The following is a 14064-nucleotide window of genomic DNA, read 5'->3' as shown; positions in this document are numbered from 1 at the left end:
GACAATACCCAAGTATGATCTCGTTAGTGTGTAGTGCAGCTTAATCAGTATTTCCACTGATAAATGCATTGTGAAACTCAGACACACCATCAGAGAGCCACTGGTCACCACACAAAGAGGAAGCAAACATTCCAAAATGATGGAATTTGAAGTTCTCACAACCCTGCCTACGTACCAAAAGTAATGGAGCAAGTCTTTGAGCATCTCTGGTCACGGGATCAACAATAGCCACAACATCAAAGTATGTCTCCCCCTCTTTTGGTCTCAGTTTAACTGCACTAAACAGAAGAAAATACAATTTTAAAGTACCAAACATGTGGACAAACACTTGAAATGCATTATAACCCACTGCTATCCATCTCACCCTGAACTGAAATTACTTCCTAAATGCTTTGCACCTTCAGAAACTAAATAGAGAAAAAAATAGGCATTTACATATATAAACATGTATAAAATTAATTTCTGGAATCTTTCTGAAAACTGTTGGGGACTTTCCTACTGCTACTTAGATTTTTTTTTTTAATTAAATGCAACACAGAACAATGGGGAAGTTAAAAGACACAGAAAAGCCTTGTTCAGCAATTCTATACCTGTATCGTTCTTCAAAAAACTGATATTCAATCCTTGCCTCTCCCTTTGGCTGAGCAGAAAGAAGAGCATCCACTTTCATTACCAAGTCACTTGCCCTGAAAAGAAGGAAAAGAAAAAGGATTTCAGATATATAAAAAAAAGGCTGTAGTTATCACATTTCTGTTTGCAGCAGCAAACAGAAGGCAAAGAGAATCCAGATACCCAAACACTCCTACTACCTCTCTACATGGGCTCTGAAGAGTTAAACGTATTTAAGGGCTAATCCACCAGTAATTTAAACTGGTTGCAGCCTTATTACTGAGTATGCCAAAGGATTTAATTCCAACAAATATAGAACAGCTGTATTTTAGGGGTCAACCATGTTACAGGAACTACATTCCTGATCCTCACCAACCACTCAGAGCTGAAAGCCATTCAGATCAAACCCTTGTTTCACTGCTCTTCCCATTTTACATTGCAACTCTGAGCACTAAGTGGAGAAACTTTTGAGAGGGGTCCTATCATAAAAGATAATTACTTTTGGGCACTTCTACTTTTTCAGTATTTCCATAATTTTCAGTCTAGTATTTTAAGAACATATTCAATCTTTGAGGGGTAAAATCTCTTGAAAGTTCAATGAAAATAGATTTGCACATCACACCTTTGCCAAGAAGCAAAACTGTAACCTACAGGTCTGTCAGCTTTTCTTGAATTAACTGAGATTTCTAGTGACAGCTGTTTACTTACAGATCTTCTTCAAATCCCAGCTGCTGAATCTGAGATTTGATTTTCTGTCCTGATGTCTTTAGTATTATATTTTCAAGGAGATGAAAATCATCCTGATTGAACATCTCTCCATCCTCTAATGGGCCAATAATCTATCAAAAAACAGCAGAATCAGCATTATTAGGTAAAGGCTACACTGAAACAAAATTCAAAGATGTATTAAATAAATACTCCAGCCCAGTCTCAGTGGAAGCCAACTGTTTAGGCTGGAATTAACATCATTGGCAGCAGAGTTTAACAGGTAAATCCAGGTATTTAGAGCCAAGAGCCCTAGACTAAGGCATAAATTACACACTTAAAATTTTCACTGGGTCAGGCACTTAAAATTATACATGAAGTACCACATCTGGAAGGGACAGCAGAATATCAGGCCAATTCTAATAGTCCAGCAAGGTTCCAGCAAATCTCCCTCCTGTAGCCTTCAGAAGCCTAAAAGCTACCTAGACAAGTCTTGTTATTCTGCTAATGAGAAAAATAGAACAGAACAACTCAACACCTGAGATTGTTAACCCATTGAAATATCCAGCAACCACTGGGACCTGAACGGGTTTGTTCCTAAGTAGAAACAGATAACAGAAGAACACCCAGTGCTGTACACAGCTGTGTTTCATCATTTGCAGTGAAATACTATTGTAACATCACTTACCTCATTTCAGATAAACTATAATAAAAACAGATGGTAGAAGAGACCAAGGCACCTTGGTCAGGGCAAAATGCAGCAGCATTTTACTCAGTAAACTAAAGCAGCAAAATCTTTCAAATTTATCATCCCCTTCTACCCCTGGACTCAATTCACTACCAGCATGAAAGGAACTTTGTTATTGAGAGACCTGAATTTGTATCAAATGCCAGCAACTAACAGCACACAATAAGAAGAAAAGGTCATACAGGTGTGAATAAACCAAACTGGAAGCAATCCTAAAGACTGCTGAGACCTAAAACAGGCTGGCACTCCTGTGCCTGATCCCCACCCAGACTGTGCTGCTCCAATCTGCTTCTCTCTCACACATGGAAAGTTTCTTTCACTGTCTGTTGATCATCTCACCCGTCCATTGCTGATCACAGCCCTCTGCCCCTTCTTCAGCTTCAGAACATCTCTGCAGTAAATAGCATGGGACAGAATAAAATCCACCTTGGGAGAGTCAAAGGCTTCTTTGAAAATTTTGGTATCCATACCCTAAAAGAAAAGAATACTTGACATTGGAATAGGAAGTAAACTAGAACTCTGCACACTTTTTTAAAGCAACCTTTTTGTTTCCATTCAAGAACATCTTGCTAAAATTGATCCCTGGCCCCCTTTTCTTTGTGGTCTTAAACCTAGTTCTTGCTTGTCACCATCAAACACTATCCCAACTTCTGCTGTGAAGGGCCACAGCTACTTAGACCAGTTCCAATCTTCCTGCCTAACTTTTTTTAAAATCTACTTTGCGAAATGCACTTGTATTTTTTCCCTATCTTTTAAAAGAACATTATTCTCTTAACCACCCAAGAAACAGCTGACTCACTTAAATGGATCCCTGCACCCATGTTCCTTTTGCCTTTTCCAAGTTACATAGCTCTGATGGGTATGAGGATTTACTTGATATTCAGATGGATTGTTCTATTCAGGTAAGGCCTTCAGAGATTTAAAAAAAAATAAACAAGCAAACCCATCATTGTTCCTTTTCTCTGTTACTGCCCTTTCTGCATATGAATATACTACACTAAAAAATTAATTTGAGGAACAAGCAAAGCACCCTCCCCATGAAAACACCCACAGACATGCCTACCCCAACAGCAAATTCCAAGATGTCAGCTCCTGCCTCCAGTGCCTTCACAGTTTCTTCTTTTGCCATCTTGGTGATGAAGTTCTTGGCATTATTTGAGGTTTGTGTCTGCAAAGCTGCCCATATGGCTTTAGCTACAATGGTGTTCTGGCTGTTGGGCTCTTCACTAGGATTATTAATCATGCTGATTCGAATGTTATTGCTGGATTTCTGTGTTTAACAAAACAGGTAAAGTTTCACATTTCAGATATAATAAATGTATAATAAACACTATAGCACAAGCTTTGCATTTCTTAACCAGAATACCAGATTACAAATTGGGTAAGAAACAGCACAAGATTAAAATGATGAATTAACTAATTTAACATCAAGCATTTAGCTTATGTATAGGTACCACTATGACAGCAATCTTCCAGATAACCCTGTGGTACCTAAGAAATCCAGGACCATGGCCCAGTCTGGCAAACCACAGCTGTAAGCTGTGCTTTTTTATGTTTCAGTTATCCTCCCAGAACCAATGGGACAGAGCATAGAGCAATGCTTATGTTTATCTCCAAATTGAAACACAGACATTTCAGTTTAACACACAGGTTTAAAAGAACATTTCTTGTATTCTGTCCCAGCTTAAGGTCAGCAATGTTCCAGTCCCTACAGAAGAGATGAGGCTGGAAATTAGAGACCGTGCAGGGAGAACCAGGGTCATACCACAGGAAGATGCACAACTTGTGTTTTACAAGCCTCTTACCAAGGGCTTTGTTAGCACTGCTAACCACTGCAATGAACATGTTACCTACCTGATGTTTAATGGCATCATACAACAATTGCCTCCCTGAAGGTTTATCAAAATCACCAACAATCCAAAAAGTAACTGGTCTAACAAAGGAATCATCTGCAATTGTATAAAAAAAAAAGATAAATTTGAGGATGAAAGGAAGAAAAGCTCCATTTTTTCCTCATTTGGAGGTAAACTATGACATACATGCAAAGACTTCAAAAAAGTAAAATTCCATAGAAAAGCAATGGGTGAGCCTAAGCTATGAAGCCTGGCAAGACAAAATTAAAAGCATTGGTGTATTAGTCTTTATTAGGTCATTCAGAAAACCCATGTGGGACAGCATGCATTGCTCTAAGATAGATTCTTTTAGTATTTTTGTTTGTTTGCTACCTTTTTAATTACAAATCATAAAGAAACACATAAATGACTTGGAGATTCCAACTGGGGTTGGAATCCAGCAGACATATCACATCTTTGTACTGAAGCTGTTAATTTACAAAATCAGTTTTGCATAATGACAAAAGTGCTGGAGCAAACATGCATTCCAACAGCTTCCTTCACTGCCTGCTGGTTCTAAGGCCAGTATCATAAAGGAACCAGAAAATTCCAAGAACAATATAAAAAATGCCAAAGCATGAGTTACCATAGATCTCCTTGGAAGACATTCCTGGTCAAAGAGCAGAAAGGAAAGGGGAAAAGGAGAGACACATTAATAACTTGATGGTAATCCCAATGTGTATCAAGAAGCTGCAGCACTGTACTGGACAAAACTGAATCACTACAGTGCAGATCCACAGCAACAAGTTTGTGCTAATTTTATTTCAATAAGCTTTGACTTTTTCTTCCCCTCAAACAGATGGATGCTTGATTTCCATGCTACAGCATTAGTTATACTAATATAACTCACTAATATAACACCACAGGTGAGGACATCATTCTGAAGACTGTTTACAAACACTGCTGTGCCATTGTGCCGTTATCTTCTCTCTTTAAAATGCAGCATGGCAGTGCTGTATCAGTGCTGGTGCTGAGCCAGCAACACACAGAACTCCTCTATTACTTCAGAAAATAAATGTGATACAGCATTACTGTAATCAGATAGCAGTTACTAAATATCTTAAGTGGCAGAAGAGGCAGTGACCAAAATATGTCAGGCCATGGAATTGCAAATTAATGCACTTTCCAGCAAGCATACCAAGGTGTGGATTTAATTAATTAACTTGTTCAATCCAAGTGACTGAACATGAATGAAGAGCAGGCATGAGACAGGAAGAGCAATGGGAACATTTCAGGTAGGGCACATGGATGGCAGTGACTGGAGACAGGACCATGGAAACCTGGGACAGTCTAGTAAAGACAGGAGACAGGAACAGGAGGATTTGGGTCAAATGACAGCAGCTTGTTTCTGGAATCTAACCAAAATGGATAAAGGAAACACCTGATGGTGTCTGGTTAGACCTGGTTAGGCTCTGTATTATGTTTATCCATGCATTTCCTACACCTGAGAGGCAAGTTTGAACACTTTCATGTGCAACTGTAACAACACTGCCATTGGAAAAGCAGTGAGAAAAGCACTGGAGCAATAAAAACAGCGCTGACCACATTAGGTGGTGTCTTATATAATGAGCAGTTAGAAGTTTCTTCTGAATCCATGTAACTTCTAGCAATTTTGAATTATGAGACAGAGAACTAAAACCTCTTTTATATTTTTCTAGTCACTTGCTTACACTGCTGCATTTCTGGGGTCACTTGCAGTGCAGCAAGAGCAGTTTGGGTGAGACTTCATTATTCAGTAAGAGGTTGGACTGGGTTTAAAGAGAGGAACATTCTTGTCCCATGCAGATGTCATGTCTTATTAAAAAAAAAAAGAAATTTTTAACAGACTGTGCCACTACCCATGGGTCTGGCAAGGCTCAGTGAGTGTGTGAAGATGTGCACATATGCTTGGAAACACACATAGAAGCAGATTTGGATTCAGAATCCACCACAGATGTTACCTTTCTTTGTTAAGTAGGTCATGCTGTTTGCAACAGCAGCTGTCTTATCTTTAGACTCCAATGTGGTAAATCGAGCAAAGTCATCCACAAAATGGTTATCTGAGGAAGGGAACAAGCAGTAAATGCCAAGGCAACTATTCCATGTAAAATGAAATTAAAATCACTACTATTACCAGAACATTAAGAGCACATTCCATTTTGCTCCTTGTGATACTGCTTGTGTCTTATTTTCACTGTTACTATACAGGCTGAGAAATGAATTTTGCTGTCTCACAACTTATATTACATATTGGATAGGGAGAAGTCAGTTGAAAGAATTTCCCAAGTCTCACTTAGTGGACACTAGTGTATATTAATAACATACATTGAAAAATCCACTTTGTCACTATTTTTCAAGCAACTCAAAAAAGGCAAGAGTCATGTCATTGTACTGAAGTCATTATATTGGGTGTTCATTTAGCAAGGGCACATTTTGCTAAAGCTGAACTAATTCCAGAGATGTCTGTCAATCCTGCTCAAAAGAAGGTCAGAACTAAGAAACAAACTGCTGCTTTATGCATTATATAATTTCTCAGCTTCATGAGTCATATTCCCCTTAAGGTCTGTACAAAAACAAAACAAATTCCCCTTTTGAAAATCAGTAGACATTTAATGTTGCACATAACATCTGCCTGCACCAGGGCTGGGTTATCACTTCAGATTAATGCTTTGCCACCTGAGCTTCCCACTGGAACAGCAAGTCTTTCACTCAGACATTTCAGATTTAACACAATTAAAAGCATCCCTTACTCATTCCTGTCAGATCTAGGTACTCTCTGTCAGACCTTAGGATTCTTGAGTTAATTCTTGGAACAACATTAGGCTGGTTCATTATATACTCAACCACATCTTGGTCATTAGATAGTTCACCCTGAAGGAAAGAGGAAAGAAGCATTATTTGTTACTTCACATATAAAATTGCCTTACATAACTTAAAAAAAAAAAGGTAAAAAGCAATTCTGAAAGCTAAGTTGTCTTGTATAATATGTAGCCAGCACTTGTGACTCAGCTTTTCCAAATCTAGTTTCTCTCAAGCCCCAGAGGAGTTCAGCACCCACCAGGTACACGGCGCGCTGGAAGATGCTCGTGGTTTCCAGGATTTTGTGCATTGTCACAGTTTCCAGGTCATCAGGATCCAGCTGATCCTTTTGGAAAGGCATCCCATTGAACAGGACAACAGGGAGAGGGCCTACACCAGTTTGCTCATAGTAAGCTCTTGCTGCCTAAAAACAGGAACAGAAGCAGCTTTAGCACGTCAGCCCCTTGCCACAAAGGTTCCTCACAAGCTGTGCAATATCCACAAGTCTAAACACACCAGGAGATCCTCCCTACCACTTCTGTCAGACACAGACAATGTATCTTTGAAACTCTCAGAGTTTCAAAGCCAAAAAAGTTACTTCACAATACAGAAGTGCAAAATACTCCTTTAAGTTCATTTTGTAAATTAATTCCAATGAGCACTTTCTGGTAGTGGCAAAAGATGCACAAGAGAAAACATCACTTTGCCTGTGGAAGCAAATGAAATGCAAGCAGTGATAGCTGCAATGAAAGACAGGGTAGGGAAAAAACAGCTACTTGTGAGGCAAGGAGTTATTTTGTCAAGACAAATTTCCCTGTTTCTTGTAACCTCTGAAAAGTGCACCAGCACTGACAGATACCCTGTTAGAAGTTAAAGTTAGGTTAGGTTCTCCTGATTAGAGGTTCTTGTTGAGGCCTCTCCTCTCATACAAAAATGTCTGTCTTACTTTTATGCATTTTCATTTCCTTAAAATGTTTTTCTCTTCACTATCCTGCATTGGAAGACTCATATGCATACAAGCCTATTTTCTGTAACCCTGACTGCATTCCTTACATTTACAGATGTAGGCAGCATCAAGTGTGTTAAGAACTATTGGTGACAGTATTTGCATTTGTTTTAGAACAACAAAATATAAGAAACATCCCCCTACAAAACCTCAACTAAAATCTGCTTTATCTCACATATAACATGGTTCAATAATGATTTGCCCTCCTAATTTTCTCCAAACAGAAAAGTATCAGACCTAAAAAACACTTCAAGAATTATTTGCAGAAATTTGTTGGATGTCTTGCTATAGAAAAGGCATTTTGAACTCATAATCATGGCTTTATCTCACTCAGTATTCAAATACTGATTCAGAAGCCCCACAATGATCCCTCCCAACATTAAGGCTGTTGTTTTTCCATTAACCATTCCATCACCTTGATTTTTTTGCAGACACTTTTAAACTCTGCAGAAGTCTGCATTCCATAATGAAAGCATGAATTATGAGTCACAAGAAAGCTACCTTAGTTCTTCACATATAGATTTTTTTAAAAATATATATTCCATTATATGTATTATGTATATTATATAAAGCTTGTGCTGAAGATAAACAGTAAAGTATTACTAGAAATCCCCCAAGGTGGTAACAAACTAGTTCCCTGGTTAGTAATAGAACTGGATCAAGAAATTGTATGTAATGACATTTTCAGAACTATTGCAGCAAAAGAAGTGGGGGGAAAAAAGCTCCATTTGATGAATTCTTACCTTCCTGTTTTGATCATAGGCAGAATCAATTCCCAGCACGCTGTTGATTTCCACGTAAGGATACTGTTTCTCAAGAACATTAACAACATGTTCCACTTTCAGCTGGTCTCCTGTTTTCACTTTGTTATAGATCTGAAAGGGGAATACAAGTTTACAGCTGCAACTGTAAAGCCTCTGTCCTTATCAAAGGTAAACGAACCTGTCACCTGTATTACAGCAGTTATAATAAGGCATTAACAGCCAGACTGCAAAACTCACATTCATATTTAGCAGTTGCAACAGTTCCTAAGCACTTGCAGCCATTATAAGTATCTTGTTATACCTTGTAGTCATTCCACTGAGATTGGAAGAAGGTAAATATTTATTTGTTTAAATAATAACTTGCATCTTTAATTAGAAAAGGTATTTGAGGAGGGAAAAGAGTTCTCTGGGGGAAAAAGCCTCAAATAAAGCATATCCAAGGAGCTACCTTCCCTTCAGAACTTGGGATATGCTTATGAACAATACAACCTCACAGGTAAAGCAGAAAACTCTTTCCCTCTTGACGGCGCAAGATTTTACTTCAAGCTACAAATACACACCCAAAATAAAAAGAATAGAAGTAACTAAGTAACCAGCAATTTAATGTCACAGTATGCCCCAGCTTGTCATTTGTACAAGTATCAAACCACTGGTGAAATTCATTTACCAGCACCTGTATTGTCCTTTGATGTGGCAAAGGCACGCAGCTGGAACAGTTCAAACCAAATTATAACATTGAAGGGATGGGGCAGTTCAGAACTCAAGAGACAGAATGAGCAAAGGGACAGGATCAGAAAAACGTGCAAAAGTGTTAAGTGTCACCATGAGACCTGTGTCACAATGAAACCTAGTCTCACTTGTTAAAGTTGGATTAGAGAAGCACATTACAAGGACATAAGTGTTCTGTGGTCCCAGTATTTGGAGATACTCTGCATACTATCCCAGCCAAAGAACAATTCCTTCCATGAGCTACACTTTAGCCCATTAACATAATCTTATACATAGAAAATAAAATATTAAAACATTCATTTCCTTTTAAATCAATACTTACAGACATGACGGTCTGAAAAGCATAATTATTGTCCATTTCTTGTGCCACATAATTGTATGTCCTCAGGAGGGCAACACCAGGATCCTGAAGTCCATCAACATCCTCAGAGTCATTAACCACAAAGACCAGTCCTATCCTGCAATCACACAAATCCCCAGGTCACATTTCTATAAAGAATCAACTCTTCACACAACTGCTGACTGTGATCATCATCTTAAACACAGGTTTTTTCTAGAATAGCCTGGGAAGATGTTGAGCAGAGCAGCCAGGAACCAAACTTAGGACATGTAATGAGTCCATCAGAATCTTGCTTTTCACCTCTCTCCCATCCAAAACTTCAAATTTCTTTTGGACTGTTAAAAAACAGAACTCTGTTCTCCTAGTAGAAAAAGTTATATTCAAGCAATATACTTGTACCTCGAACACAAGGAATGTAACATTTCTGCAGTGTCCTAGCACTAAGAATTTTAAAACTGCAAAAGTCACATGCACGATGTAAAAAAAACCCCAAACATTAAAACACAGCAATTACCTCAGAGGGATGTGGTTACTGAAGAACATTTCTGCCACATTCAGTAATTCTGCTGTGGTCTCATGAGTAGGATCTACTATCAGCACCTGTATACAAACAGCAAGTGAAAAGTTTTCATGCCCTGGAGAGCCAATGCTGCCAAGATATTCTCTTCTGTCCCAACCCAGAGAGAACCGGGCCATTCAGACTGCATGCATTCAACTGTTGCCTTAGAATTTAAAAATTTCTATGTTAAAAATATTGAATTCCAGAGAAAAAGGTAACACGTCCAAGCTCCCACAGTTTCAGATGATTCAAATCCCTGTTTTCCCCCAATGAGAGTTCTTGTTTTTCATAGGGCCACTTTTCCACATGACAAGAGTTACAGTGCACAATTTGCAAACTCTTCATCAGATCTAAGTAATTTATCTACAGACTAAAAGGATTTCCAGGACTAAGCTGAGGGCTGTTGATCATTTGTTCAAGTCTTGGTGCATGAATGCTTTCTAACTGACACAACTGAAGTTGGTCTTAACTCTGCTAAGAAGACAATGGTTAACAGATTTGACAGATTTCCTTAACCAACTTCAGGTATTATCATGAAGTTGAAACACACCAAATTGTTATTTATCAGATTATAATTTTGTCCATTGACAAAATGTCCAGGGATTTAATAGATGCCACAGAATCATGCTTAGGATTCTCTGAATCTCAGCCATAACTTACTAATGCTACGAGAACAAAACCTTTTAGAAAAGCAGCCTCTCTCTCAAGCTATTTAAGTGACAGGGAATCCAGTGTACATGTGAGTAAGCTGGAAAAGCTGATGTTCCTGCTCTTGACAAAACAAAATGCACATTTCATCCAGTCAGATTATTACTTACAAAATTATGGAAGTTTTTTCTGATTTGCCTGATCACACCAGGAAATGTGGGCCGCAGCAGCTCCTGCACACTGGAAGGCCAGGAATTGTACCGACTGTCAACTTCCAGATTGTTGATCCACTAAGGAAAATAAAGGCATTTAAATGATTGACTATCCTCCTGCTCTGGTCTGAGACTAAAATATTTTCAAATCAGACACTACATTTATGAAATAAAGCTTTTAAAAAGTGCTGATTATAACCTCATTATTCTTTTTACTCCACTGCAGTTTCAGAGCTGATTGTGAGACAAGGACAAAAGCTCCCCTGACAGCTTAAGAATGCACTGCCCAACAGCAAATCAAGTATTTCTATCAAAACCCATACTCACTGAAATGGCAGGGCTTCTGATGTCTACAGCATAGTCAGAATCTGATGGCTGGATGTTCAGCTTCAGGACATTGTGTAAGGAAATTCCCTCAATTCCCAAGCTGTGCAGGCCCTCCATAACGCGGGCTTCATTGCGGAGCACGTCAATCAAGCTGCAAGGAAAAGCAAAATGGGGTTAATTCAACTTTTGTTTAAGTTGAAAATAACTTACTCTTACCCTAAGTTAACAGATGAAAGGTATCAACAAGCCTGTTGTGTCCAGGTATTAGCTCTTACTTATCACCTATTTCTTACTATCCTAAGAAACTTGAATCTATTCAATTAATATTGTATAAGTAGGAAAAGCAACATTAAATCAGGATAACTAATCCATGATATATATATATATACACTTATGTATATATACACATATGTATGTATATATACACTTATGTATATAAACACATCTTGACAAAGGTATAGGGTGGTTTCCAGATGAAAAATTTACAGTGGTTTATCCTTTGAGAATCAGTCTGCTGTCTTCAGAATAAATCTGTATGCTGACAGCTGAGAAAACAAAATCTTTCTAGTCACAGCACAGGTCAAAAGAACAGCACAAAGGTGACTTCTCATTCCAATCTTCAGAGTATTCCACTTTCCACATTAGATTTTTTTGTTGGAAATGCACTTTGAATAAGACAAGGAACCATGATTTTCTTTTTACAGTACTTAACAATTGAACCTAGTCTAGATTATGAAGAAGGTTCAAAACTTTATCAGTCATGCATAAGAAAGATGCAAGTTTCTAAACAGGATGAAATTATTGTTAAAAATAAAACATTCCTACCTAAATATATCCTGAGTGTCTAAGTCAATAAGTAGTCCATTGATGAATAGGGCAGAATCTCCTGGTTGCAATCCTAATGTTCCCTTGAAATACTGAAAAGAATTAGAAAGCCATTAGAAGAGTGCTCTGCACAGAAAATAATATTACAGAGTTTAATGTTGTTTTTTTTCCAACAGGTCTTGTCTTGCAATACCAGTTACAATTTTCTATTTAGAGGCATGATGAACACTGAAGGAGAAACATTGTGTTTGGATATTTTGCAACACAACCATCATGAAGTCTGTGAGCAAAGCAAACAGAGGAATAGCAGAAGTACCCATGAAGTACCAAGAACAGGAAAGTAGCTTCTGATCAGAAAAAATTTACATTTTTTATTAAATTAATAAGGCTCCCAAAAAAAAGCTGTCAAACTGTATCTTTCTGTGGATAATTACATTGTAAACACAAATGTAACAGTAGCAGTGAACCTAACTATCAAATAACACCCACACAAGTGAGTAGTGCAAAGAACAGCTCTGAAAGGCACAGTTAGATACAGCCTGGTCTGGATGTAGCAGCCCAGGTATCCTCTGAATAAAAATGAATCCACAAAATCATGGCTTTACTTGTAGACCAGAGCCTGGTCTAACACACAACAGAAAGGCCACCAGGTACCTTTAGCTTGGACTGGCATCCTGTACTTCATCCCTTCCAGAACCACATGGGACAAGAATGTCAAGCCCATCCCTTCACCTCTGATTTCATCACTACTGAACAACAAGGCATTTCTCTCCCAGAACAGGAACCTCAGGGGACTTGTAGCTCTGCATTTACTACTAGACTCACCAAATATCATGTATTAGATTTCTAAACAATGTGTGTGTGTACTTAACATACACTGTCTTTTTTCTAATCATACCAATAAGACTGAAATGTGTGAACAGAGCAATGTAGCTCAAACAGCAAACACTGCTGTTTGACTTTTTTTCATTACTATCTTAAACTTTTGGTTTGCATTCTATCCAGACCCCACTACCTGGCATATTTTAGTTGCACAAATTTCTGTACAAAATCCCCAGGTGGCTGTTGGTTTTTTCAGTGCTTTGCTAATGCCAGGACACAGCTGAGCTGTCTGAAACACTTCTGCAAACACAGACCCTACTCAGTGACCTCCAGAGGCCCTTCGTGACCTGGGGAGTTTTATGATTCTGTTTCAAAGCACATCTAGACTTAGCTGGTAAATTTTATCACTTCACTAAGCACCAACGTTGAAAACATTTCCTCCACACAGAATGAAACATTCTAAAGCCACGGCAGGTCTTGAATTTTTTCTGTGACTTCCTAGTGATCACTGATGTACACAGAGATCTAAACATTATCTCAAACTGGATAAGGAGAACTGATTTTCTTCTGCATTGATAAAACTGTAGGAAGATGCTTAATATAGCTGCTTTTCAAGCCATAAATTTCTAACCAGAGCAGTATTTTCATATTTGACCAAAGAAGTTTAATTATGTTCCTCATCCACGTTTGAAAATCCACCACTTCTTCACTTCCCAGATGCATACTACAAAACTGTGTGTGAAAATACTGGGTCATTATCTTGAGCAACATGCAAACCTAAGTGCAAAGGCACTGTGTTACTTTTTGGACACATTACCTTTTGGTTCTCTTCAATTTCTGCTCTGAGCTCCGAAGAAACAACTGTTTTTGTTATGGCTCTACAAAAATAAAAACATCATGCTATGAATCCTCTTTCTGTTTATCTACTGGATAGATATCTACTTATCCTATCTTTTGTACCTTACATATGAAAATAATGAACTTTCTAGTATAAAGAGGTGCAGCAAGAAGCAGTTGCACTTGGTGACATCATAAATAGTAGGATGCAGCATTTTTTTAAACTGTATAATCCAGCAGCACAAAAATGTTAACCACATGCC

The 14064-nt window shown here is 38.2% G+C and overlaps 1 protein-coding gene across 5 annotated transcripts in view; it reads right to left on the bottom strand.

Annotated features, from left to right (window-relative positions):
• Positions 1-14064, bottom strand: part of UGGT1 (UDP-glucose glycoprotein glucosyltransferase 1) — a 40031-nt gene that overhangs the window by 14266 nt on the left and 11701 nt on the right. For 4 of the 5 annotated variants that reach the window (XM_064435801.1, XM_064435802.1, XM_064435798.1 and 1 more), the window contains exons 11-27: positions 13782-13842; positions 12143-12234; positions 11318-11468; positions 10949-11068; positions 10086-10171; positions 9554-9689; positions 8482-8613; positions 6992-7156; positions 6684-6804; positions 5895-5993; positions 4541-4564; positions 3917-4011; positions 3126-3332; positions 2402-2533; positions 1318-1448; positions 591-686; positions 176-278 (exon numbers count right to left, since the gene is read on the bottom strand). In XM_064435801.1, the coding sequence (XP_064291871.1) occupies positions 176-278; positions 591-686; positions 1318-1448; positions 2402-2533; positions 3126-3332; positions 3917-4011; positions 4541-4564; positions 5895-5993; positions 6684-6804; positions 6992-7156; positions 8482-8613; positions 9554-9689; positions 10086-10171; positions 10949-11068; positions 11318-11468; positions 12143-12234; positions 13782-13842 (1951 nt within the window). The remainder of the gene's footprint in view (positions 1-175; positions 279-590; positions 687-1317; positions 1449-2401; positions 2534-3125; positions 3333-3916; positions 4012-4540; positions 4565-5894; positions 5994-6683; positions 6805-6991; positions 7157-8481; positions 8614-9553; positions 9690-10085; positions 10172-10948; positions 11069-11317; positions 11469-12142; positions 12235-13781; positions 13843-14064) is intronic. The other variant, XM_064435800.1, reaches the window with a different exon arrangement.

The sequence above is a fragment of the Passer domesticus genome, chromosome 11 (genome assembly GCF_036417665.1).
Source record: "Passer domesticus isolate bPasDom1 chromosome 11, bPasDom1.hap1, whole genome shotgun sequence".
In the NCBI taxonomy this organism is placed as follows: Eukaryota; Metazoa; Chordata; class Aves; order Passeriformes; family Passeridae; genus Passer; species Passer domesticus.
Note: the sequence above shows the minus strand (reverse complement) of the source record. Positions and strands in the feature narration are given on the sequence as shown.